The sequence below is a fragment of the Atta colombica genome, unplaced genomic scaffold (genome assembly GCF_001594045.1).
Source record: "Atta colombica isolate Treedump-2 unplaced genomic scaffold, Acol1.0 scaffold228, whole genome shotgun sequence".
Classification (NCBI taxonomy): Eukaryota; Metazoa; Arthropoda; class Insecta; order Hymenoptera; family Formicidae; genus Atta; species Atta colombica.
The window spans coordinates 246102-269433 of NW_017259325.1; the positions used below are offsets into that span (position 1 = coordinate 246102).

The following is a 23332-nucleotide window of genomic DNA, read 5'->3' on the forward strand; positions in this document are numbered from 1 at the left end:
GGGGACTTTTTACTTGAATAGACTTTTACTCAAATTTCTGTATAAAGTTGTCTACCATAATTGATTTTGATATAATCAATTGCTATTGATTTAAAGTAGAATAGTAAAAAATTTATGTAAACTATTTAAATTTGAATTCAGAGAAATGTAGAATATTTTCTGATAATATTTTTAAATTGCACGTTTTACAATGTAACAATACATACATACGTTATACTACATATGAAAATGTGAAAGTAATTATTTTGTGAAAAATTATATAAAAATCTTTGTTATTCATTCAAAGCAAAACAATATACATATGTGATTAAAAGATGTATTTCTATAAATAGCTGTAATACTTTGTGACATACTTATTATATAATACAGAATGAATATATATAATATTAACATGTTTTATTTTTGCAGAATATAAAAATATTCCATATTAATGCTATATTTATAAAGATACATTTTCAAAATTTCATTTCTAGAGGAAATTCTATTAGAAAATATGATACTTCATGTAAGATCTAGTCACAATTTTTGTACAAATAAACTTGTCTTAAACATATATTGTAAAAGTTAATATATATTTCTGTAAAAAATTAGTACACGAGTCAAACAAAACAAATTTGGTAGAGCAAGCAGATATGGAGCACTTAAGTATTTAATTTCATTTAGCACAAGTATTTAATTTCATGTTAAAACAAATTAATTTAATTCAATTATCTTCAGATTTATTTTACAAGTATGTGTATTTCAAACATTATAATCATCATGTCACTTTTATATTTTCATTCATATTCCTTGTAAAGGTTTATTTTTCGTAACTATATATTATAAGTCTTTTTCCATACTCCAAGACTGAACTTTTTTCTCTCACTGTTCAACTTTTGTCTTTTTCTTTCCAAAAGAAAAGAAAGAGAAGAAAGATGAAAAGGGATGAGAAAAAAATAGATTTTATCCAGACAGTACAGAATATTTATAATAAATATTTATTTTTCAATATTCATTTTTTGAAATGTTATATAGATATTTCATACATATTTTATATAAAGCTTTATTCGAAATATCATTAAAATATCATTAAAATATAAATATTTATGATAAATATAAATAAATAATTTCTAATAAGTATTTTTTACTTGGATTATAATGTCTCATTGAGTATTTTCATAAGATACTATAATATTTACAATAAATATTTCCTAATATGTATAATAAATATTTATAATCTGTGTAATTTATAATCTAAGACTACAAAAATATTTACAAAATATTTATAAATTATGCTGTCTGGGAATTCTATGTACTTAATACAAAATAGATATATAACTATAGATGTTAGAGAAAAAGACAAAAGGAGATAAAAATTTAAAAAATTCGGTCACAATTAAATTAATATTTACATATTTTACATATTTGCGCTTTTTCGAATCATCGATTTTTTTCAAATCAAAGACTATAGGTTATCAGTTAAAAGTGCCCGTTCGCAAAAAAAAAAAAAAGAAACCGAGGAGAAGGATTTACGTGATCATGTCTGTAGCAGCTGTAGTCGCTAGCAGTCTGTAGCAGCCGCGGTTGGCGGGTTGGCCGCGGTCACCTCGCAGCGGTCACAGCCTCTCCGCGACCACTCACGACCTCGTGGGCGCATGGCGCGCGCGCGCACTGGCGAAAGTAAACAATAGAGCGTAGCTCCGGCAGACATGAGACGTGAGACGTGAGACGGGTAAAAGTGGCAACAGCGCGCGCATTCGCGCTCGCGCGGCGTCGATCCATGTGACAGAGAAGGAACGTAACAAAAGGTGGCGGAGGGTGACGCCGCTGCCGCCGCGATCGGTCGGAGCGCGAGTGTTTGCCCGGGCGAGCCGGGTGTCGGGTGTGCTCCGCGTGTCGTTCTTTCGCGTTTCGCGTTTCGCGTACGTGCCTGAATGCTCGTATGCCTCCGTCGTCGCACAACGTGCAGGGTAGGAGGTACCTTCCGCACAGCGTGGCGCGTCGCGTCGCGTTTACGGCGAAATAAACGCGTGACGTTAAGGAATTGATAAACGGAGTGTGTGGGTTACGACGAGCGCGACCGCCGCGACGACGACGACGACGACAACGACGACGGCGGTGGCGACGACAACGACGGCGGTGGTGGCGGTGGCGGCGACGGCGAGGACGACCGGAGACGACGATGACCGATCGACGGAACGAGTGAACGACATCGCCGAAGCAGGCGCTCCGCGATACTTGTCTCACAGTCTCACACGCCCAGCGGGACTGCTGCGTCACATGGGCCACGTTCATTCGTCGATAGAGCCGGGTGACGTCACGAGCTGCGCGATGATTGGCTCGCGCCACGGTGCCTAGACACGTGAATCGTGGCCGAGCAAGCATGGCAGTTTGATGCGCAGTGGTTTTCAGCACTTGTAAAATGCCACCGCCACGCGCCAGATCGATCAGGTTATAACCCGCGTTTCGCCGCGCGCTCCGAAACAGTCGGCTCGTCGCGCGGTCGCATTTGCGGTCGCGGGCATTTCTCTCGCGTCGACTCGTCGCTTCGTCGTCGACCGCCTTGTAAAATTAATTTTCATACGATTCGATTCGAGAGATCACGCGCGCTGACAGGGATCGGCGATCGTTTTCGGCACAGAAGTGAGTTAAAGGGAACTAGAGAACCGCTCTGTTGTGTTGTACCTAACCAGCGTGTGCGTGCCCGGAACGTGCTCAGGACACAACGTGTTTCAACTTGTAAGTTTGGCCGAGATACCACCCTTTCTATCTCTATTTATCTCAGACTCTATACCTTTCTCTCTTGCTCGAACCACCACGCCCGTTTGAGAGAAAGAGAGATAGGTACGGGCGGAACGAAGCGGGGCACGCGAGAGAGAGAAAGAGAATAAGCGAGCGAGAGAGAAAGAGAGAGACAGACAGCGCGAGCGCGGGTGAGTCTCAGCGAATTATTATATCCGTTACTAGCACCTATTTAATTAACATGTGTATAGAGATGGTTGCGTGGCGTGTTTTCCGTGCCATAATAGAACTAGCCAATGGCGTGACGTCCAGCCGGCGACGTCATAGGCTGCGAGCGTCGCGATTGGTCGGAATTGCGTGCATCGTCGACCGTTTTAACGTGCGTGTCGCTTTGTCAATTTTTGGACCTCGTCGCAGCACGTTCCTTCGAATTTTTGCGAGAACATGCGCTTGAGTTCTGCACGATCTCGTTCGCCGCTACTGACGACGACAACGACGACGACGACGACGACGACGATAATGACGATGATGACGATGTCAACGACAACACCTCCTCCGCTGCCGCTGGCTAATCGTCCGCTCCGCTCCGCACCACTCCGCTCTGCTTCGTTCCGTTCCGCGCGTCCGCTCCCTCCACTATTTTCACATGCCGACCCCGCGCGTCTCCCGCGGAGAATGCGAGCGCGACCGCGCGACCGCGCGTCGCCGACGTCGTCCGCTTTCGCGACTCCAACCGAGGTAACCTGGCCTGGCCTGGCTTTCAGATGTACATTCTTTCACTCTCCTTACTCGATTTATATGTGCTTTTTTTGGGAATTTTATATTTGCAATCTATTCGGTACTTTAAATAAACCGTCTATCTTCGATATTTGCCACGGTATCGATTATTGTTCGCAAGAGACACCTTTCCTTTTTCTCTTTTCCTATTTTTTTTTTACCAAGGATTACTTGATTTTTTCTTCCGCTGACAATACGACGCGTGCATACTCGTGGCCGTTTTCGCGCACGCAAACGCCACGTAACGAGACGCCACTGCCGGTCTTCCCTTTCTTTTTTCACCACACACGTTTGAGCAGCGGGGGAACAAGATTTCACGAATTGTCGATTTCCGATGAACCGCGTTATCGAGCTCGAGATATCGTACACGTTATGCTAAAAATGTGCCTCGGTTGATCAGTTCAATTATAAAATAAAATCACGAATTTAATTTTTGTGAAATAAAAGGATGGAATAACGTAACGTTTACGTCTAGTCGGGATGAGGCGAAACAGGTTTACGCCAAGATTATGTTATCGTTTATTGGAAATCGGTATATGATGCGCTTGATAAGTGATTTTTCAAGTGTCCGATCTACATCATTTTCGTCCCTTTCCCTTCCCCTTTTTTTGTTTTTTTATTAAACAGTTCCGCTCGGTTCCAGAGAACTTGAGATACGTGCAGATACGTGCTGTCGTTCTGCGCTGCAGGAAAAAAGAGCCGCGACGCGCCTGCGTGGCGCGCTCCGTCTGATGCGCTGTTGCAAGAGCGACGTGAGTGGGTGACCGAGGTGGGGGATGGAAAGGCTTCCCGCGCACGGCTGCGTTACGTCACGCGTGTACGTTACGTGACGTACGTCGGTGGGCACACCGGTCGCGGTCGTGTCCACGACGTTCACGACACCCTTCTCTAGATAAGTCCAATAACGGCATCCAGCACAGAATTCTTTAACGAGCTCGTAACCACTCTAAACTCAAAAATCTCGATATAAATCGAGATTCCCTTTATTTCTCTCTTGAATTGCGATAGAGATGCGCTACGTAACGGGTAATCTCTCTTTTTCTCTTACGTCCTCGGTCCGAAAAATTATCACGTCTTCGACATGACTTAACAGTCATATTTAATAAGAACAACATTTTAACATGTGTAAAAAATGATTATTCTTATCGATAATGAACGTATAATTAACGACTCGCTTTTTTTCCACACGCAGATTGTCGTACACGGTGGTCAGCAGCGGAGGAAGAGGGGCGAGGACAAGAGTCCAAGAATCGGGACTGTCGGGAGTGTCGGGAGTCGGGATTGTTCCTGCCGATTCATCAGCGGCGTCCGGAGCCAAACGGAACGGCCGCGGCGGCTGCGGCTGCGGCTGCGGCTGCGGCTGCGGCGTCGGCGTCGGCGTCGGCGTCGGTGCCTTTGGTTGCCGCGACGCCGGCGGTTCGATGCGCCGGAGTCAGAACGATTACACAGCGAGTGTTGACGAATACAGAGACTCGGTGGAACAACCGCAGCATCGCCGCCATCATCATCAGCGCGTTCTTCTTCCCTCTACGTCCATAGGGCAGCAGCAAACCGGCCGCAGAATGAGTCTGGAAACGTTACTGCAAGCGGCCTACTATGTCGAACAGGAAGAGAAGAAGCGGGAGCGCCTGGCGAGCACCTCGTCCTCCTCCTCTTCTTGCGATCAGCACTCGTTTGCGCCTGCGCCGACCCACTCCAATCATACTTATGCCTCCAGCGAGCCACGTGGTGAGTACCACGCGCTGCTTGAGCTGCTTCACCCGCGACCTTTTGCTTTGCGCTTTTATGCGTTCAGCGTTATTACCATCACAGATGCAATGGCATTACGTTCAATTACTATCGTAAAAGTGATTTTGTTTACTTAGCTGCTTTACATTATTCATTGCCATATGTCGTTGACGTATGAATGACACTTTTGTAAAAATATTTTTCAGACAGTTAGACTTTCTTTTTTATCATAACTTAATTTCTTACACTATCATTTTAGATTGAAACATTACTGTAAACTGCATTTGCTGTATCAGCAGAGTTAAAAATTACAATTTTTTTTTTTGTTATTTGAATATCAATTACACTTTTAGAAATAAAAAGTATCTTATATTAATGCGTACGTAGCTGTCAATGTGTAAATATCAAATCTGTGCGCGAACAGACACGGTCTCTTTGAATTGCGTTATGCTTTTTTTTCTTACAGACTTTTTTCTTAGATAATGACGAATGAGTGTCGTACGCGTTTTTGCTGCGCCATTGCATTATCAATGCGACAATTGCTTACACATGTATTTTTATGTACCGTGACAGTAGTCTCGTGGTGTAGTGAGTAATTTGTTGATAACAATTATGTTCCCTTTTCGAGACGTAAAAATCTCTATTGAGTCATTATGCGACAAGATTTAACGTGGTAAAATGAACGAATGTGCAAAATGCACATTTGTTGTGTCTATAAGGTATTATCTTTATCTTTCTCCGATGATAAGACGGAGAAGAGTAAACGAAATGCACTCGAGCGATGTTGTCCGATTAAAGTTATGTTTGCGCTAAGCATTACACGAAGCGTACCCTTTATCAAATCTATGAATAAGAGCCGCAATGTGGAAGATAACGTTCTGCCCTTGCTTCTCTTTGATTAGATTAGATATAGAGAAACCGATGAAATCAATACAAGGAACTGCGAATTGCAATCTCTTTCGATACACATATATCTATATAATAATCTTTTTTTCAATGATGAAATTGTGACTTTTCGGAATTATAACGGATACATAAATATGAGTCATCTTTTTGAAACGATAAATTTTTCACGATACAAACAATTTTCGGTGAAAGATATTTTTGCTCTAATTTCAGTTACAATATACATAGTTTTATTGCGAGATATTTGGCGAGATATTGACGTAGCCCTATTAAAGGAAATAATAGACACGTCGCCTCTTTTTTTTTTCTTTCTCTCTATGTTCTCATACATATAAATTCATGCTGTTTATAAAACAATAACCATGCGTTAACAATCACGTCTGTTTTAAGTGAGAAGCACTGGCACACGCAGTTGTGTGCGATGACCACGCGTTCACCGTCTCCAAATTAGGTATGATTTACCTCGTGGCAGTGTTTCTCAACCGTGACGAACATGAAGAGAAAGTAACGAAGACGAACCTAAGACATCGGATGCTTTGAAACGAGAGCCGTCCTACCTTGGCCTTACATTGGTTTTATTTCTGAAGGCGTTCCCTATTTTTTATTTTATTGTCTCAAAATGAAGTATTTTGTAGTACATCATTTTTATGCGATTAGTATCTATTATATTATATTGGTCATCACTTGTCAGTTGATAATACCACTCCTGTGTGTTCATGAACAAGGATTTAATGTCAAAGAAGAATCCTTGCAGTTCCACTGATTGATTCTCCCAAGTTGACAAGCCGCTACTTCTTTGACAAACCCTCGTGAAAAAAGCTGTACATGAAACATGATGGCAATCATCTCAAGGCTCTCTCTTTCTCTCCTCTCCATTTTGCCTTCTTTCTCTTTATCGCAGAAATCGTTAACTTTGCGATAACTTCAAGATTTCTTGAAAAAATATACAAAACAATTTAAAAACAAGAAAAATATTTTGTAATGATAATAATATCAAGTACTATCATGCGTTTCGCCATTCCAACCAACATCACAACGACGTAATCGTTAGTAAGTCGAGCTTAATACGCGTCTCCCTCTCGAAAGCACCGAGGACGACGGAATTTTCCTTTCTCGTGCTGTAGTTAGACACGCGCGAAAGTCCATTGTGGATAAAGGTGAATATTTTTACAACAAGGGTTACGAGGGGAGAGACAAAGAAAACGAGATGTATGTGACAGGGGAGAGCTTTAGGTTTATCCGTTTGAGGGGAGAAGGCGGAAAAGGGAATAGCACGAAGAAGTGCAAAGGATTCGACTGACTCTTCGCCATGCGCTTCGCATCTTTTTGCTCGTGGCAGAATCTACGTGCGCGCGTGTTCGAACCACTTGCATGCAGAGTGAGACAAAGTGGGAGAGGGGAAAGAGAGAGGGAGAGCGTGAGTGGAATTATGAGCGGCAAGGGAGGGAGAGATCTCGGAGGGTGGCGGAAGTCGGGCGACTCAGATAGAGGGGAGAGGAGGGGGAGGGGTGGAGAAGTGCTGGAGGTATCCGACGAGGTCGAATCGTCACGGGTATGTAGGGAGGGAAAGGTAAAGCATTAAAGCGGCGCAAAACTTGGAGTGGGAGAAGAGAGAACCGATGGTGACCGTAGAAGTGATGCGGCGATGCAACGGTGGAGGGTAGTGGTAGTAATGGTAGTGGCAAACCTGGATATCGCGCGTGTTCGGTCGCTACACGAGGAAAAGAAGGGAAGGGGGGACGATCCGGTCACTGACTCTGAAACTACGATGCGGTGGCCACTCCGCGCTTCATTCATGAGCGCGCCATCTACTCGTGCACGCAGCTGATATGCTTTCTCTCTCTCTCTCTCTCTCTCTCTCTCTCTTCATCTGTTTTTTTTTATCTTTCAATAATTTCACATAGACGTACCGGGAGGAATTATTTGTTTATTAAAGTGACAAATAAGGTATAACGAACGAATTTTACAAACTACATTTCTATTCTATGAATTGTAGGTGTGCATGCAATTTGATTAGTGAGATTTCTTTCTCCTTCGAAATGGAAAATTTCAAATATCACGCACGCAACTTTATTCGTAATGCGGATGGTTTGAACATCGTAATTCGCTCTCTATCTTCACGCATCCGGTCTGTTATCCTGGTGCGCGTGCGTGATTATACCTGATGTAACAGGCAACGTGTGTTAAACGATCATTTAAGACCATCTATCATGCACGCGGCTGAAGGATGCAGTTCCACTTTATAACGTCGTAATGCGACTGTCTTCCCCCATATTTTATGCCGGGCTATGCGAACACTGTCTATGAGAGAGAAATTATATCATTTCCGGCATCATCCTCAGTTCGTTCCATTTATTTGTCTCTAATGAGAAACGTGCAATTAAATCTTTGCATGGTTTTCTCGAATTTTTCAATTCTTTTACGTTTACATAATTCCAAAAATCATCACGTTAAAATATTATTTAAATTTCCTAGGAATCGTTTTTTTATCTAAACAACGAAATTACCAATTCTATTATTTTACATGGGTGCACGCGCGTAAGCAATTTCAATTTTTATTTTTAAAAATTTATTATTTATTATTAATTTTGATTAACCAGAATTTGAAGTTTTACAAATATATAATTATCATTCAGATTAGAAATAAATAAAGATTAGGACTAGAAATAGATTAGGATTTAATTGTGAATATAGATTGGATGAATTTAGTCTATTTATACAGTTTTGGTCTTTAAATAAATTAAAAATCCAGCTTTTAATTTGTGAAAGCTAAAGATTAATTTATGTAATTATAGTATGGAAAAAATATATTTATCTCGAAAAAGTAACAATAAGAATAATTACTACATCGCGGTGTAGAGTAGATATTAATAATAAAATTAATCATATTTCTACACAACAAATACAGCCGGCAACCGAAGAAGTAATTAAAAAAATTTTTCTTAAGAGTATATTTCTTTATCATATATATGTGTTATGTATTTTGAGAGAGTGAGTGATAGAAGAAAAGTAGTGTATAGAAGTGCAATCAGCAACGACTGGTAAACACGCGGATAAATTGAACTGCTGAAATACGCATGCGCGTCGTCCCCGGCTAAATCCCCACCTTACGTGACGGCCGCGTGGCGTCCCGATCAATTTGCAATGTTGCCGGTTCTGTTGCGGTTGTAGAGCTGCTCTGGCAAGTTTGAGTATCTCCCCACCTTTATGTTTGTTACACGCTTGTGCGGTCCCTACTACTTGATTCCAACTCCCACCCGTCGCGTTGTCCGGACCTTTCTAGAGGGGGAGGGGGGGGAGGTTCTCTTCACCTACCCCCAGTCTAGCACGTGGAGACGCGCTTCTTTCAATTTTTCATGCCTTATCGACCTGTGGATTCACTAGTCGCCTTCATGACGTAAAATGCGAAAATCTGAGATAGATAGGGAGACGATATATATATATATATATATGTGTAGAAATACGTTCGAGAAGATGCGCCCTCTACGTTTGTGTAATCACATTAATGTTCTTATCATCGGAGAGGGAAAAAAATATAACTTTTTACGCAGTAGAGTTATTTAAAATTATTCAGTGAACTTTGATTTAAATTATATATGATTAAAATTAACAGCCGTCTCTTTATCTTATTTTGGGGATTAATAAAATCTGTACGTTTATAGTTTTTATTTAATTTGCTAGCAAATGTACATCGTACTCTTTATTAATTTTTATATTATTTTATATATTTATAAATAACATATAACATGTGACGAATAAACTATGATTTTTATGTTCTCAGGTGCCAAATGCAAAAGAGAACGCACAGAGTCGGATGATCTCTTCTGCGAAGAAAAGATGCTGATTATCGATGGTGAGTGTTGCTCTCGCTGTAATTGTTATTAATCATTCAAAACTGTATCGTCAAATTAAAAGTGATAAAGGAAATTAATTGATATACTTTAGAACACACCGCATTGCGTAAAAAGTAACATAATGCAAAATGAAGCAGATTCATATGCATCAAATGTTTTTTTAAGAAAGTATGATAGAAAGTTACGGAGGCACGTGCCTGTGTAGATATAAATCCGACACTATGTATGTGTGTGTGTGGTGTGGAGATCGCTGCAGTGTCCTAGATAGAACATGCGCGACGGGTTCGGAGTTATCTCGAGTGCCAACGTGTCACGTCGTCGCGGAACAAGTCCTTCGCGCGATAAGGACAGAGTGATCGCGCCGAGCGGTGACTGGAGGCAATTCTCGCGGAAACGGGGATGTCACTGTCGTGCGGAAGGGATAGGAGGGGAGTTGCCATTGCCGCTGCCACCGCCACCGCCACCGCCACCGCCACTGTCTGGCACGAGAAGGGAGGCACGAGGACGTCATCCTCGGGCTGGAGGCGGCGGCACGCAAGTTTAGATTTCAGTCGGTGCCCGCGACTCACGCGGTACGAGTTTTACTCGATCGCCGCGATCGACTGATCGCGATCGCCGGGAGTTCCGGGAACAGCTGATTGACGTTCGTGGAGGTATATACAGGCGTATCGCGATCGCGAGTTAGAACGATGATGTACGCGCCGTGGAGTCACGAGTGACCGTAAAGTGCGAGATCGATGAGATCTAAAGTGTCTGTTCTTCGTTATCAACGTGATTCTTTTTCCATAAATTGTAAATTGCTTGTCGTATTCCGTTTCGTTTGTAACGCGTCATATAAGAATGTATGAATGACGCAACGATCGATATGGGCGCAAATTTCACTATGGAATTCGCGTTGAAATATGTTCTTTCCCCGAGGATCGTCCCCGAGGAATGAGGTGGACGAGCAACGAAGCGACCCTCGAAATCGCTCGAGCGGACTCGCTATTCCGCGTTTCGAAAGTTTGGATTTTTTCTAGCACGCCGACAACTTTGTTAGCCCTCGTTGTAGCTTCCCTTCTCTGTCGCAGTCGTCGTCGTAATCATAACCATCACCGTTACGACCGCGGTATCGCGACGTCGGACCTCTCTCCACGTCGTGCATTTCACATTTCCGTGACAGTTTCTCCACGCGACCTTCTCGTCCACATCCTGAACGGACTTGCTCGGTGCGAGACAGCGACAGTATTACCGGTTATCGCGAAATCGAACGACAACGCGACGACGACGACGACGGCACGACGACATCGATGACGACATTGATGTTTGCGACGATAGTGACGGAGAAGCGGATATAGCACCCGGTCGATCGATTTTCCCTGAAGAGAGAGTGAAAGCTTAAACGAAGAGCAGCTTAAACGTTAAAGTTTCGATCCGCGCGACTTACAAGGAAGATGGGTGTTCTCCTGCTGCCAGATGGTATTACGTCGCCGATAATGCAATCGCGCGCGAGTCTAAACACCGTCGTCGACGTCGTCGCCGAGACGAATAACAATGTGAGCGGGCTGACGGATGCAAATAATTCATCGCCGACACGAATTGTCGGTATCATCGGCGTCGTCAACGGTGGTGAACCGCCGCGACACAGTAGCGATTGGACGCCACCCCCGCCCAAGAAAAAATGGATACGGCACTACCTACTTGGTGAGGTCCCTTTTACATGCGTCCTGAAACGTCCTAGTCAAATGACGCGCGCATCTTTCCCTTTCATCTCTTTACATTTCGCTAATATTTTTATAAAATTTCAATTAATTTATGCTCGGAATTTTCGAAGCAAATCGAACGAATGTTAATTGTTTGGATTATTGCAGCATGAAGATTTAGTTAAATAGGTCAAACCGTTCGACTAGTATGCCCGATGAATACAAAAATTTGTAATTTAGCTCCAAATTGTATTGTATTTATTTAAAATTTTTACATTACAAAAAAAATGTAATCATATATTCAAAATTTTAAGTTTTCTAAAAATATTTATTCACAAAGCTATGAATATTTAGCGAGTATTTATATTCATTCAAACAAAATATAAACTGAAAAAAGGCTCCTATAAACTATAAATAAACTATCATTACCTCTTAATTATAACCTGTATTTTGATGACTAAGTAAAAAAAAATGAATTTTATTTATTTTTGTCATTATAATATTCAGATTTTTATAAAGGAAACTTAGAAATTTTGAAAAATATTTTAGAAAAATATATTTTTTTTATTTATAAATCTATCTATTTCTATAGAGCGCCATACATTTTTCAATATAATTCCGGTTATATGACAGTAATGTAAATTATAAATATTTTATAGGATATCTTGGAATGTTCATTATGGATGTGGACATTAAATTCCGAGATATATTATTTATTCTCAATAAAAATGTCTTTGTTTAATCTATAGATTAAACAAGAATGTCCATCGAATATAAGTCGGACTAAGCGCACGATGTAATCGTAGCCATTGTTTTTATAGATTTCTGTTTTCTCTTATAAGCTTGCAAGCTATGTGCAGATAATATAAAGTAAAAGTGAATACGAAAAGAAAATATTCGTAATCATATTAAAAAAATATTCATTCAAATGAAATGAAAAAATATTTATTCTTAACGAATAAGAAAGAAATATGTATTCGAATGAGCATTTTCATTTATTTTTTATTCATTTATTCGAATATTTTGTGTATTCATCAGAAACATTACGTTAGATTTTATTATACATGTAAAATGAAAATAATTCACACGGAAAAGTAATTTGTTAAATTTCTTATTTACATAAGTGGATCTAAAAATAATTTTGTTAAGTCATTAAAATAAATAGGAGACAGGTTGATGATGTGCAAAGTTGCAAAAAAGTTTTGATGAATGAACGTTCTTCGCAATCATCTTGAGCATCTTACATAATTATTTTGATAATCCAACTATTTTTAGATCTGTATCTGATTAAACTAAATTTTTAGATACTTCAAAACTGTTCTTTCCATGTTACTTTCCGTTTGCAATAAATATCATTTTTGTTGAATTTTTCCTAAAATCGGTGCAGTCGATTTAATTTGATTCAATTTAATTTGATTTAATCGAATTAATCTAACAGATGGATTATTAATTTTTTGATGAGGACGCTGCAGAGAAGAAGTCGCTGTGACCATCTACATCAGAGCGACAATTTTGTCTTTTGCGTTGAAAGTTTTCGTAATGAAAGAGTTAATAGACAATTTAACAAATCGATTATGAATTTTTCATTTGAATATATAAATTTTTCTGAAATATTCGATTCTATCTAAAATATTTAACATATACTATCAATCTTTACTGTTTATTTTTTGTAATATTTTTTCGTAACAGTCAGGAAAATAACTTTGAAAATAAAAGTTTGTGATGCTGAGCATCTACCGTTTCAAGAATGAAACGAGAGCTACCCTATGAAATTAGATCTCGCATCGAAAATTTATTCTGTTGATTTTTGATTTTGAATCTTTTGCAAACAAGATTCAGTTAAATGATGCATCATTGAAATTTTATCTTTCACCGGGCGACTGATATTTCATGAATTTATTGTCTTTTCGTGCTCAATGTTATAGCTCTTCTCAGAATATTTAATAGCATATTTTATTGCTCCAAAAAATTTATGTACACAAGTAAACTCTTTAATCGCTCGTAGTATATTGTCTGTCGTTTTTTTAAAAAAGTGTTCCCATCTCGGAAAACTCGAAGCAAACTGAATAAGATGCATTTACATTGAATTTTATATCGTACACGATATTGCATTATATTAATCTGATAATCGTTCATTTAAATCTTATATTTCCTTTTGAATTACTGAAAAATGTTATAAAATTTATATCTTCATTTGTTATGAATAGTGAACATTCATTTTCTTAAATCGTATTATAGACGGAATAATTTTGTACTGTTATTCAATTGTGATGAAAAGTATAGCGTAAAAATCTTTACGGTGAAAATTTTTTAAAATACCGCAGAAGTAAAAAAAAAGAAATGGAACAACTTGTTTGTAAATTTAAATTTTACTATGAAAATAATTCTTCTTTGAAAAATAGCAAGTTAATTAGATAAACAATTGTTACTTTTTGTAGCGGTGTTTGTTAAATTATACGGATGTTTTTATCTCTTGTACGCAATACTTATAATTATCTTTGCACTGGCGAAGTAAACAGCAAAGAGTATTGGCATGCATTTTCATACCGTTATAAATGAGATATTCCACACGAACTAGATGAAATCACGCATCGTTCGCGCGAATGGACGCGTGTCGACAATATATTTTCACGAATTGTGCGAATATTTCGGTCGAAGCTGGCAGTGAAACGTTGCAGAAAATGTCTGCAACTATGTAGCAAACTGTCTTCAATTTTATTAAGAGGAGAAGATAAAAGTAGTGACTTCTTAGATTTTATTTCACAGGGATATGTTGTACGTTACTATGCGCTCGCGTTGAAAAGTTGCATTGTTACTCGCGGGAATTGCGTCGAATCTTAAAAAAGATGGTTTCACTTTCAAGTAGAAGTAATGTGCTGTTGCGTGTTCCAAGCAAAGTGTCGTTTAAATAATTGTCAATTTATTGTTAATTTTAGAAATTCTGTAATGCTCAGAAACAATTCATATTTGATTTCTAATTTTTTCAGACTAGATTCATGTCAGAATAGACTTGTAATATTCCTGAAAGCTTTTGCAAGTTTCATTATTTAGAAGAATCGTGCGAATCATCAGTTTGCTATCGACGATTCCAGTGTATCATTTCGAAAACGACTTTGATTAACATCTGATTACTGTATTTTCCGCTTGTAGATCCGATTTCTCACATGGATAAGATATGCCTTCGCATCTTTCCGTCGTTATTTCTTCGAATTAGCTGGTTTGATTTTTGATTTCTCCTTGTTCTCTAGTTGTCGATACAGACTGTCGCATTCCAGATATATATGTATTATTTTCACAATCTTCAATCTTAATTTTGAATCAAGAGTTTCGCTTGTTTTACCATTACTTTGAAATGCATGCATTTTCTAAAAAACGACACGAATTCGCCAGCGTGATTTCGACGAGAATCGTCAAGGGCCATGAATTTGAAGTGTGTCTGCGGATACAAGATATGGAAATCGGACTATTTATAGTTCGTAGAGTATTTCCAAGTCAAATAGCGTCTATACCTCGCGACTATCAAGTTGAGCGTGTGAGAAATGAGATATGCAAAGCGTAGAAAATGCGAGGAATGTAAATATTATGTTATACGTTAGTAAGCAATAACGACTACCGATTTTTAAGAAAAAAATCCCAAATTGGTGAAACAGAGGAAAAAGAAAGAAAAAAATTGTTCACCTGAACTTGATATTTATAGATGCAGCATGCATATGCCAACACTCACGAATAAAGCGAAATATTTTGTATAATGCGATTAAAACGGTCCTTCCCATCATATATAATATGGTAAACAAAATTTGTTTCTTAGTTATTATTTATTGCTAAATGCAGAATGATAGCTGCTATATTCCTCTTGATCTCTCCCTTTTTTTGCTCTTTATTTTCTCTTCCATGTATAAACATGTCCAATTTAAAACATTGCAAAAGATTCGATAATGAATACGTATAAACATAATTGCTGACGAGCAAATTCTTAAACAATTCGAATCGAACAAAATAAAAAACGCATATAAAAAACAGGAAAATCAATTCGTTTAAATATGCTCATTATGGAAGAAAAAAAAATGTAATTTCAAGAATGATTAACATAATAATATAAGAATGACATATTGAGATGCAATTTTATTTTATAATTCTTGTAAAGTGCAAATATTTATACATAATTTAAAAGTTTATACAGTAATGTTTCATCTAAACGATAACTAACAAAACTGATCACTTAAACGTATAGATTATTCACAAACATGAGATTAGATGATTACAAGTGCATGCGGATTTCTTTCCCGTTAAGTGGAAAGAAAGGGAGAATGGAGGTGATTTTCTGAAGGACGTTATAACTGACGCGGTCATTCTCACGAGGAAATCATATGTTACGTCAACAGTGCAAATGACGTGCGTTCTCGAACGTTGCTCCCACAAATGGAATTTTGCTCAGCGAAATAAAAGTTTTGTCGATTGTCCAGAAATCACGATCTGTCGTGACTTTGGAATGTTTGATTTGGCTGCGTCTTTTGCTGATGGTTTTTAAAAAAAATCCCATTTCCGATCTATTTCTACATTTGCGGAGAACACTAATTAACGGACTATTGATTAATGCATGTTGTAATTCAGAACGATGATAATAATAATATGATTAATATGATCGATAATATCCGCACAGTTTAATGTATGCAGAATCGATACTATTCCTGTTATTTTACATGGCATATTTGTATTAACATAATATGTTGCAACTAAGTAATATAATGTAACTTTCGTTGCAATTGCATACTGCAGTTGCATACTGCATTAAATATTGTGATAAAGGCATACACTAAGAAAAATATACTAAATTTTAATAAATATTTATTTGAAACTAGTTGTTTCAAATAAATATATATGTTTAGTTATATATATTAGTTTAGCTATAAATGTTTAGTTATAGTAAATAATATATTTATTTAATAATAAAGATAGTTAAATGAAATTAATGGCTCTTGTACCAACACACAAACACACACACACACACACACACACACATACACACACACACACACACACAAGTGTGTAGCAAACAGTGTAGATGATACAAACAGATTTAAAATTTAATAAATTTTTTCTAATATATATATAACATTTATGAAATTGGACATAATTGGAATTTTAAAATAGAATTATGTTCGATAAATTTCGCATTCAGCCGACAGATTCGTCAGCATCAACGTAACTTAATGGATTAATCCGTGACACTTATGCAATTTTAATATTTTTAATTTAGTAGAACAGTATCATTTTTTATCACGCTTACTTCTTTTAAATGTGCAGAGAAACAAAAGTTTTCAAGTTGTCACTCAACAAATTGTTATCTTGTAAGATTCAGGAATGCGGTGCGTATCGTATGCACTTTCAAGAAGAAATCAGAGACATAGAATATGGCGACGATAATAATACTTTTCAAGTAGCTCCACACGATTTTTTAACGCGCGATGCGGTGTTATCCTGTAACATACATTATACATTCCTCTCGCCGAATAAACTATTGACACTCGTGTGTTTGCGAAAAAAATCCCGTTGAACCGATTGGCATATCATTTGAAAGGAAAATCACGCCTTGGTTCTGCTCGCATGTAAGCGAACGTGAAAATATGCCGAGTGCAAAATTTATTACTGCAAACTAGAGAACGAGTAAACATTCGCTTTGAATTCACTAATGTTTGATAGTCGCGTTTTTTATCTACAAGATTGATTGAATGTACACATGTGAGAGATGTTCCGTAACTCGCGGCATAAAAAAATTGGAAAAAAATTTTGTGTCAATTCAGATTCAAGGAATATATTCTTAATTTACAGTGATGACTTATTAGATTGATGCTTCAATACTATATGGTATTGCTTGCCGATATTTGTATCGCTAATATTTATGCAGAATAAGTATAATTAATTGTTAACGTTTAAATCTAATCTAAATTTGAATTTGTCTTTAATAAATTATTCGATAAATATTCTTTGAAGATCTCTCGAATCCGAATTGACATAAATCGGTGCGTGCTGCGTTTTGTGGAAATTAACTATTCATGGTTGATTTCTTCGCGTGTACGCAATGCCGTCGTTAGTTTCTCGGTCTCTTGTTGTCTTCTCTTACGGATATACGCACACGATGCATGTCTTTGAGCGTTAGGAATAGATTTAGGAAGAGACGCGAGCTATGCGACGGGACGGTCGTTGCCAAGTCGACTTGCACATGAATGAGTTTAGCTGCATGTGCGTACACGTGCTGCGCTAATTTATCGTGCCGATGGTGGATACAGCGAAGCTTGAGGATGGGAAGAGAGGAAGCTGCTCTTCATGCCAGTAGTGAGACGTTGCGGCTGTTCGCGAATTTTTGTTAATCTTTCTTATCCAGGAAAACTGCCATTCAAAGCACGACATTCCTAATGGCGTGAAATTCTCGCATAATAATATATTCTATAGGGATTACTTGCAAAATGTTTCTCTATTTAAATGTTAAATGTTAAATAGCCTGATATTCTCTTGATTTTTGATATTGACTTTGATATTTACAATAATTAATCATTGGTCGATTTATGTATTATGACAATGCAATTAAAAATCATTTATGTTAAACAATAATGAGAAAATATAATTATTTAATTTCAAAACTGATTTTCATATAATAAATTATTATATAGACATTTTATATATATATATATATATATATATATATTTGATTGCTAATCAGTACGTAATATATCACATTCCTGATTGTATCTTTTTAATTATTTGTATAAAAATATTAAAAATGAAATAATGTTATATATAAATTAAAACTTAATCAAGTGAATTATTGATATAATTTCCGATATATTCTGTACAAGAAATAAGTTGTCGACGAAAGGATTGACACGCTCAAAGCCATCGCCACTCCAGAAAATATCTGCTAATCTTAGGCGAAAGCGTGGCCATTCAAGCTCGAGCATAGAATAGAATGGCAAGCTAAGAACTCGTCTGCATCTGTGGAATGTTAGGAATTGTAGTGGCTTTTGTGAATGTGTCTATATTCAGAATGAAAGTTTTGGGATGATACGATAAAATCGCTGCAATAAAATTTTGGCTTCTATCGGAACGCTCTGAGAACTTTTCAAATGACGATACGTATTCCTCGACTATCGATTTATCGCTAGACTAATGTAAATATATAAAATTCGAATGTTCTTTTCTGATCTTGATATTTTCTAAGCATATTTATATATTTGTATACATTTTTTATTTGAATTGAAGAATTTATTATAATAATTTTATTTCAAAATTATTTTAAACTTGTAACTTTAAAAAAGATAGATATTATGTAAGGTAGATATTATGTATTACAAAGTAATGAAAATCTTTTCTGAGCTTTCTAAGATAAATAATAATCTTTTGTTATAAAATTTATTTTTTGAAAATATGAACTTAAACTTTTTAATATCTTATGTAAAACCATTCTAATGATGTTGCAGAAGAAGAACCATTGGAGAACAACAGAATGAATCTTTCAACTCATTTCCGAGGTACATCTATGGTCTCCAATACACGAGTCACGCCGTCATCAACCGGATCAACCTCTGTTCAGCTGACTGCGCTTCATTCCATGTCTCATCATCCTCATCCTCATCATCATTCACAACAGCCACAGCAGCAGCAGCAGCAGCAGCAGCAGCAGCAGCAACAGCAGCCGCAACAGCAGCAACATCATCAACAACAGCAGCAACCTCATCAACAACATCACCATCATAGCGATCATCATAGCACGCATAATCATTATATGGAGAATCACAATCCGAATCAATCTCAGCAAACTGTAGGCAACCTCGTTATTGATGAAACGAGCCACGACAATAAGAAACACCGAACAACTGGGTAAGCTTATCAATAAATTTCTATATTTTTCTTTACGTTATTTTCGCATCCTCTTCTAGAGGTATCGTAAACCCAGATTATTTGCCGTTACAACATTTAGCGTTGATTTTGTAATAACAATTTTATTCTTAATTGTATCACGAACTAATCTTGAATTTACAAACTAAAGTATGAGAATTAAACTAAGAATTGAGAATTGGACCAAGGATCAAGCTAGGAAAAGGCTTTATTGATCTCTACTTGTTTGTTGCATATCTTATCAATACTGTTACATTCGAATTCATAGAATTCTAAAATAGATTCTATAATATCTGTCCGTGATGGACACATACTTACGCGGCGACACCGACACATTCCATTGCGAGTCGATACGTCAGCCTGTTGCTTCGCGCGTTCTCGCCTCATCTTCTCTCCTCTCCGCTCCTCTGCGTGCACTAGCGACGCCGTCGCCGATGTTACAGGCGGCTATACCTATTTACGCCGTGCACGTGTCCAGGGTGAATGGCACGTGCACGATGCGTCGCTCGGCGCGTTTGCATTGCACGACGGTAACGCGTGGCGTTACGCGATCGCGTTGCATATTATGGAAAGAATGAAATTTTGCTCAAGTATCTAAAAATTCAACTAGATACAAATTTGAAAATAATGTTGGACCATCAAAATAATACGTAGGAATCTTAAGTTTTGATTGATTCTAGCAACCAGTTTGATTCATTATATTGATGCTCCAATAAAATAATTTTTATATCTATATCTGCTAAATTTTTAGATATTTAACAATATTGTCCTTTTCACACAAAACAGTAGCTACTGTTATATCTGCAAAATTGCTATCCTAAATTTATAAATTTAAGATTCGGAAGGAGATAGAGAAATAATTCTTTTATTTATTCCTATTTGTGTATTGTTTTCTAATTTATATTTTCTCATTATAGAGCATGTGTAATTCGATCTGGTACTAGGGAAGTACACAATAAGCTGGAAAAGAATCGGAGGGCTCATCTGAAGGAGTGTTTTGAAATTCTAAAGAGGCAGCTACCATCACAAGACGAAAAAAAATCTTCGAATCTCTCTATTCTCCATGCAGCGAACAAATACATACAGGCAAGTTTTAGCCCGTTATGTAAAATACATGATTTATAGCGTATTCCATTCTATTTTGCCGTTGTCGCAAGACATTGCACGATAAGCCATGATCCTCGAGCAATCACTAATGCCAGACAACATGAAGAAAAGATACTCGGAAGTTGCGTCTTCCCCTTCAGTTTCACCACATTTCCATATTCGTAATGTTTTTTGAAAATCTTCTCCTTGTCTTGTGCTCTGTTTCTTTAATTTTTCTCGGGGATTCGCGTCCCCACCTTTGTACCGTAGATCCCTGCCGATCGCTCCTTCCCTTCTTTCGCATATATCGCATCATCTCTGTGCGCATTACATTTTTTTACGAGACGGATTACCTATATCGACTCCACGTGACCGCACGGCCATCGATGTCACGTCGCACGGCACGTACATACATACAGCGCGCACTACTCTCTAGACTTTTATCGTCCAATGTCGTCGCTGTTGACTATTACGCATGATGCAACTCGTTAAGACATCAAAAGCGGCAGAGACATTAACACTAAAGTTATCTAAACATAAATCTTATGTCAAAAATACAAAGTTTGATCCGTCATCTTATTGATTGATGGTACAATCGGGAATAAGAAGCTAATTCCACATGAAAGAAAATGTAGAAACGTCTCTTTTTAACGAATAATTACTAATGAATAATTATTTGAATACTCTTGAAAACATTGCAAATAAAAAATTCTGGATTTTTTCAATAAATAATTTTCATAATTTAATAAATATATTACTGTAATATACATACATATGCTCGAGGAAGAGTGTACGAGCAAAAGAAGATTACATTTGTTACATAAGAGGCAATATTTAAGAGAGAAAGATTTTAATTATGAAAAATATTTCTTGTACGTCGTAGGCACTGCGAAAAAGAGAACGAGATTATGAACATGAGATGGAGAGACTCGCGAGAGAAAAAATTGCGGCTCAACAGAGATTAGTTGCGTTGAAGAAAGAACTCAATGCAACTTGGGATCACATCGACATCAATTCTCTTTTGCTGGAACAGAATCCTGGGACGGATGTGACAACCGCCAAAACTGGTGAGATATATTTGTAAAATTAAAAAAGTTAATAAGTTTCCTCATATCAAAGAAATTGTTTTTCTCGTAATAAAAGAATTTTTTTAATAAAATTCTCCTTTATTTTGAAAGCAGATTTATTTCATCCTCTTTTAGCTGTAACTTAAAAGCGATTAAATAAAAAAAAATGGAAATTTTATTTTGGAAAAAATTCCATAAACTTATTTATGATTATTTGGTATCCTATTTTTTCTTGAATTTCTATTTTTTATTATTTATTTATTCTCGTTTGAGAAGAAAATTTCTCTGTATCTTTTATGTCTACCTAATCTTTCTTTTTTATTTTATGGCAGAAAATTTATTCTTATCAATATTCTTTATGTAATAAAAATTTTTTTAACAAGTTTTAGAAAATACTGAGGTTGACGTTACTGGATTATCACGGGGTGGCACAAGGTATAGCAGCACGAGCAGTCTGAATAGTGTGACAACGGCCAGTTCTCCGCAAGCATTACAGTCTACTAGCACGACTTCCAATATTCATAGTCAAGCCCCGACTGCGGGTGTCGTTTGCCAAACGCAGGATCTGAATCTTGCACGAAGCTCCAGAGAGAGTCCACCTGCAAGTTCGACTGCTGGAACGGCACCCGCACCCAGCATTTCTACTCCAGCGCAAGTATGTTCTACTCTAAATGACATGATGAAGTTATTTTTTGCATCATATCCAAGGCGAGATCATAAATATCATGATTTTGCAATAAACTGGTGCTAAAGCAAGTTACTACGCATTTGCAGAGCCGTTTACAGATTGTTACTGGAAACGGCTTTGAAAGTGCGTGACATGTCTTTATATCACATTGTGTTTGTCATGTAAATTTGGTATTGGTACTTGTGGTGACACCATCCATGCTCATCGAAGCAAGTTTGTCCCTTCGTGTTTATTCAACTCTTTATTTGGCCTGGATTCGTCGAACGCGTGTATGAAAATTCATATAGCGCACATCAAATTTAAATTTGCTAAAACGTATGTAAATATATCTATAGATTTATTAGATTAAAATTATTAAAGATTGGCATTTAGAAGACTAGACGAGATTGGCATTTTTATTTCAGGAGAAGGTTGCTACGTCGTCTACCGCCAGTATAGTTCAGCAGCCGCATCAACTGCATCTACCGATCAGTGCTCAAATGTTGAACACGAGTCAGGGTCTTGCGACCATCGTGCCAGCCTTGCAACATATCGGGCCAGGACTAAGGGTAATACCGGGTGATACGCGGCAGCTTTTAGTTACCCATACTACTGGCAACAATGAATCCAGGCCTCTGACATTGGCGGTACAGAACTCTTCGGATCAATCCCGGCCACCGCTGATCGCTGTGCAATCAAACGCTGGAAACGAGCCAAGGCCCGTAGCACTGGTCGTTCACTCATCCACCGCCAACGACAACAGAGTGACATTTGTGCACTCTAATTTGTCCAACAACGATAGGCCGTTAGCCCTGGCCGTACAGTCGTCTGCGAATGATGTTAGACCCGTCACTTTCGTGCACTCGGGAAACGAGGGTCGATCGTTGGTCCTTGCCACGCATTCGCCCGCGTTGAATGTATCGAGTGAGTATATATATATATATATATATA

The 23332-nt window shown here is 37.8% G+C and overlaps 1 protein-coding gene across 3 annotated transcripts in view; it reads left to right on the top strand.

Annotated features, from left to right (window-relative positions):
• The first annotated feature begins 4851 nt into the window (after nucleotides 1–4851).
• Nucleotides 4852–23332, top strand: part of LOC108688342 (myb-like protein Q) — a 19612-nt gene continuing 1131 nt past the window's right edge. The window contains exons 1-7 of one of the 3 annotated variants that reach the window (XM_018194565.1): nucleotides 4852–5226; nucleotides 9914–9985; nucleotides 19144–19543; nucleotides 20479–20647; nucleotides 21531–21714; nucleotides 22098–22369; nucleotides 22807–23305. In XM_018194565.1, coding sequence (XP_018050054.1) covers nucleotides 4920–5226; nucleotides 9914–9985; nucleotides 19144–19543; nucleotides 20479–20647; nucleotides 21531–21714; nucleotides 22098–22369; nucleotides 22807–23305 — 1903 coding nt within the window. In that variant the 5' untranslated portion in view covers nucleotides 4852–4919. Of the gene's footprint in view, nucleotides 5227–9913; nucleotides 9986–10725; nucleotides 11670–19143; nucleotides 19544–20478; nucleotides 20648–21530; nucleotides 21715–22097; nucleotides 22370–22806; nucleotides 23306–23332 lie in introns of those variants that run through there. The other 2 variants (XM_018194566.1, XM_018194567.1) reach the window with 2 other exon arrangements.